This window comes from Eriocheir sinensis, chromosome 25 (genome assembly GCF_024679095.1).
Source record: "Eriocheir sinensis breed Jianghai 21 chromosome 25, ASM2467909v1, whole genome shotgun sequence".
Taxonomy (NCBI): domain Eukaryota; kingdom Metazoa; phylum Arthropoda; class Malacostraca; order Decapoda; family Varunidae; genus Eriocheir; species Eriocheir sinensis.
In genome coordinates, this window is record NC_066533.1 from 10,479,200 (window position 1) to 10,482,011 (window position 2,812).

The 2,812-nt window shown below is 43.9% G+C and overlaps 1 protein-coding gene across 1 annotated transcript in view; it reads left to right on the forward strand.

The window, feature by feature from the left end:
- Window positions 1–225: 225 nt before the first annotated feature.
- LOC127003629 (uncharacterized) overlaps window positions 226–2,812 on the forward strand; it is a gene marked incomplete at its 5' end in the record, with an annotated part of 15,988 nt that continues 13,401 nt past the window's right edge. The window contains one exon of the mRNA XM_050870537.1: window positions 226–462. Within this exon, the coding sequence (XP_050726494.1) occupies window positions 226–462 (237 nt within the window). The remainder of the gene's footprint in view (window positions 463–2,812) is intronic.

Below are 2,812 nucleotides of genomic sequence, written 5' to 3' on the forward strand. Positions count from 1 at the left end.
CTTCCCTCCCTCTCTCCCTCTCTCCCTCCCTCACACTTCTCCCTTCCTCTCCCGCAAATGGCGACGGTATACAGAACACCTCCCTCCTTCCGTCCCTCCTTTCCTTCCTTCCTTCTTTCCTCCCTTCTATCCATCCTTCTCCATTAATTTCAACACCTATCTACCTCACATGCTCACATCAACCAACCAACCAACCATCAAACAAATAAACTATAACAAACTTCTAACTCCACCTGTCCGTCCCTTTCTCCTGTAGGTGGTGACGGAATACGCATCACACGGGTAGACGTGCCGCAGACCATGGAGGTGGGCGGCGAGGGGCAACTCTTCTGTTCGTGGGAGGAGGACACGGACAAGATGTACTCGATCAAGTGGTACCAGGGAGCGCAGGAGTTCTACAGATTCACCCCCAACGCCAGAGACCAAGTGCAGATATTCGATCCCGTTAACCTGGATGTGGATGTGAGTAGGGGCTGAGTCTTTTCCTTACTCCTCTTTTCTTTTTATCTCTTTCCCCAGTCCTGTGAGAAGGGGTTGAGGTTCGTATTCTTAGACGACCCTGCCTCTCACATCAACAATTTCCAAAGGCCAAAAAGGAGGTTAATCGAGTTCTAATGAGTGTTCTTTTAGGTTCACGGTACAGAAGAAGGCTCAGACTACCACCAGGGTCATAAAAGTACCCCTGGAAAGGCCCTAAATTCCCATGAAAGACTAGTAAATTACGTGTTCTTGGGCGCAGAAATGTTTTAAAATATGGCCCTGAGTCTTTTCCTTACTCCTCTTTTCTTTTTATCTCTTTCCCCAGTCCTGTGAGTAGGGACAGCAGGTCGTATTTTAAAACATTTCGTCGCCCAAGTTCACATAATTGACATGGCTTTCGTAGGAGCTGTAGGCCTTTCCAGGGGTAGTTTTATGACCCTGGTGGTAGTTTGACCCTTCTTCTGTGCCATGAACCTTAAAAAACACTCATGAAAACCAGATTGATCCCCTCTTTGACCTTTAGAAATAGTTGATGTGAGAAGCGATGGTGTCTTAAAATACGGCCCTGAGTCTTTTCCTTACGCGTTCTCGTTTCTTTTTATCTCTTTCCCCAGTCCTGTGAGTAGGGCTGAGTCTTTTCCTTATTCCCTATTTATGTTTCTCTTTCCCCAGTTTCTCTCTTTCTCGCCTTTCTTCCCTCCCTTTCTCTCTTCTTTCCTTCCTTAGTCTCTCTTCAGTTTCCTATACCTCTGTCTGTCTTCTCTTTCCTTCCACTTCCTCTGTTCCTTTTCTTCCCTCCCTCTATCTCCTTCTCCCTGTTAATCCCTTACTCTTTCACCCATTTCCTCTCTCTCTTCTTGGTCTCTTTTTCTACCTCCCTCTCACCCGTTTCCTTCCTCTTCTTTCGTTTCCTTCGTCACTCTCCCCTTTCCTCTCTCCCTCACTCTCCCTTTTACTTCCTCCCTCTCCCTCTTTCTCTCCTTTCCTCCCTCACTCTCTTTTTCCCCTTTCCTACCTTCCTCTTCCTTCCGTTTCCTATATATCCTCCCTTGCTCCATAGTCTGCATAAATAACTAATAGGGAAGGAGGAATACGCTAAATCGCCTTCAGGGATGAGATGGAACACTATATATATTCATTCATAAATGTAATCACCATTTCCTCCACCTACACACTAAGCCAGCGGTTCAGGTATCTATTACTCTCTTGGTCAGGTTTATATTAACTAAAAGGACGCAGGGGAAAACTTTGAACTCAGGGTAAAAGTTATCTAAATACTTCGGTGTAACTCTCTCTCTCTCTCTCTCTCTCTCTCTCTCTCTCTCTCTCTCTCCATATTGTTCCACGCTGAGTTGGTGATATGCGTGGGGTGGGCGGGAGCCTTTGTGTGTGCGTGTGTGTGTGTGTGTGTGTGTGTGTGTGTGTGTGTGTGTGTGTGTGCGCGCGAGACGGTATAGGTCACAGAGCATTCACATTAAGATTCATAGGTTATTTCTCTCTTTTATTATTTTTTCTCCGACTCTTGGTGACGAGAGAGAGAGAGAGAGAGAGAGAGAGAGAGAGAGAGAGAGAGAGAGAGAGAGAGAGAGAGAGAGAGACCACGAGGAATGGTGAAAACGAGGACGATGGAGGAATGTCAAGAGTCGTCCTTAACACACACACACACACACACACACACACACACACACACACACACACACACACACACACACACACACACACACACACACACACACACACACACACGGCCTCGGGAACTGATCTAATGAGGAGAAAATCGAAAATAGGAAGACCCAAGAAATGAATCAGTTGTCCATTAAACTTCCTTTTTCTTTGGTCTTGATAATAGTTAATAAAAGTAATAATAATAATAATAATAATAATAATAATAATAATAATAATAATAATAATAATAATAATAATAATAATAATAATAATAATAATAATAATAATGTATTCTTTCCTTCCTTTTCTTCCTTTCTTCTTTTATTTTCCTTCCTATCTCTTTCTTTCCACACCTCTACTTTCATTCTTTCCCTCAATTTCCTTGCCAACTTTCCTCTCTCTCTCTCTCTCTCTCTCTCTGTCTTCCCTACGATCATATTCCCCTTTAATCTTACATTCTTTCCCTTTCCTTTCCCCTCTACTCTCTCTCTCTCTCTCTCTCTCTCTCTCTCTCTCTCTCTCTCTCTACGATCCTATTCCCCTTTAATCTTACATTCTTTCCTTTCCCTTCCCCCTCTCTCTCTCTCTCTCTCTCTCTCTCTCTCTCTCTCTCTCTCTCTCTCTCTCTCTCTCTGTCCATATATCTTTATCTATCTCCCCACATTTT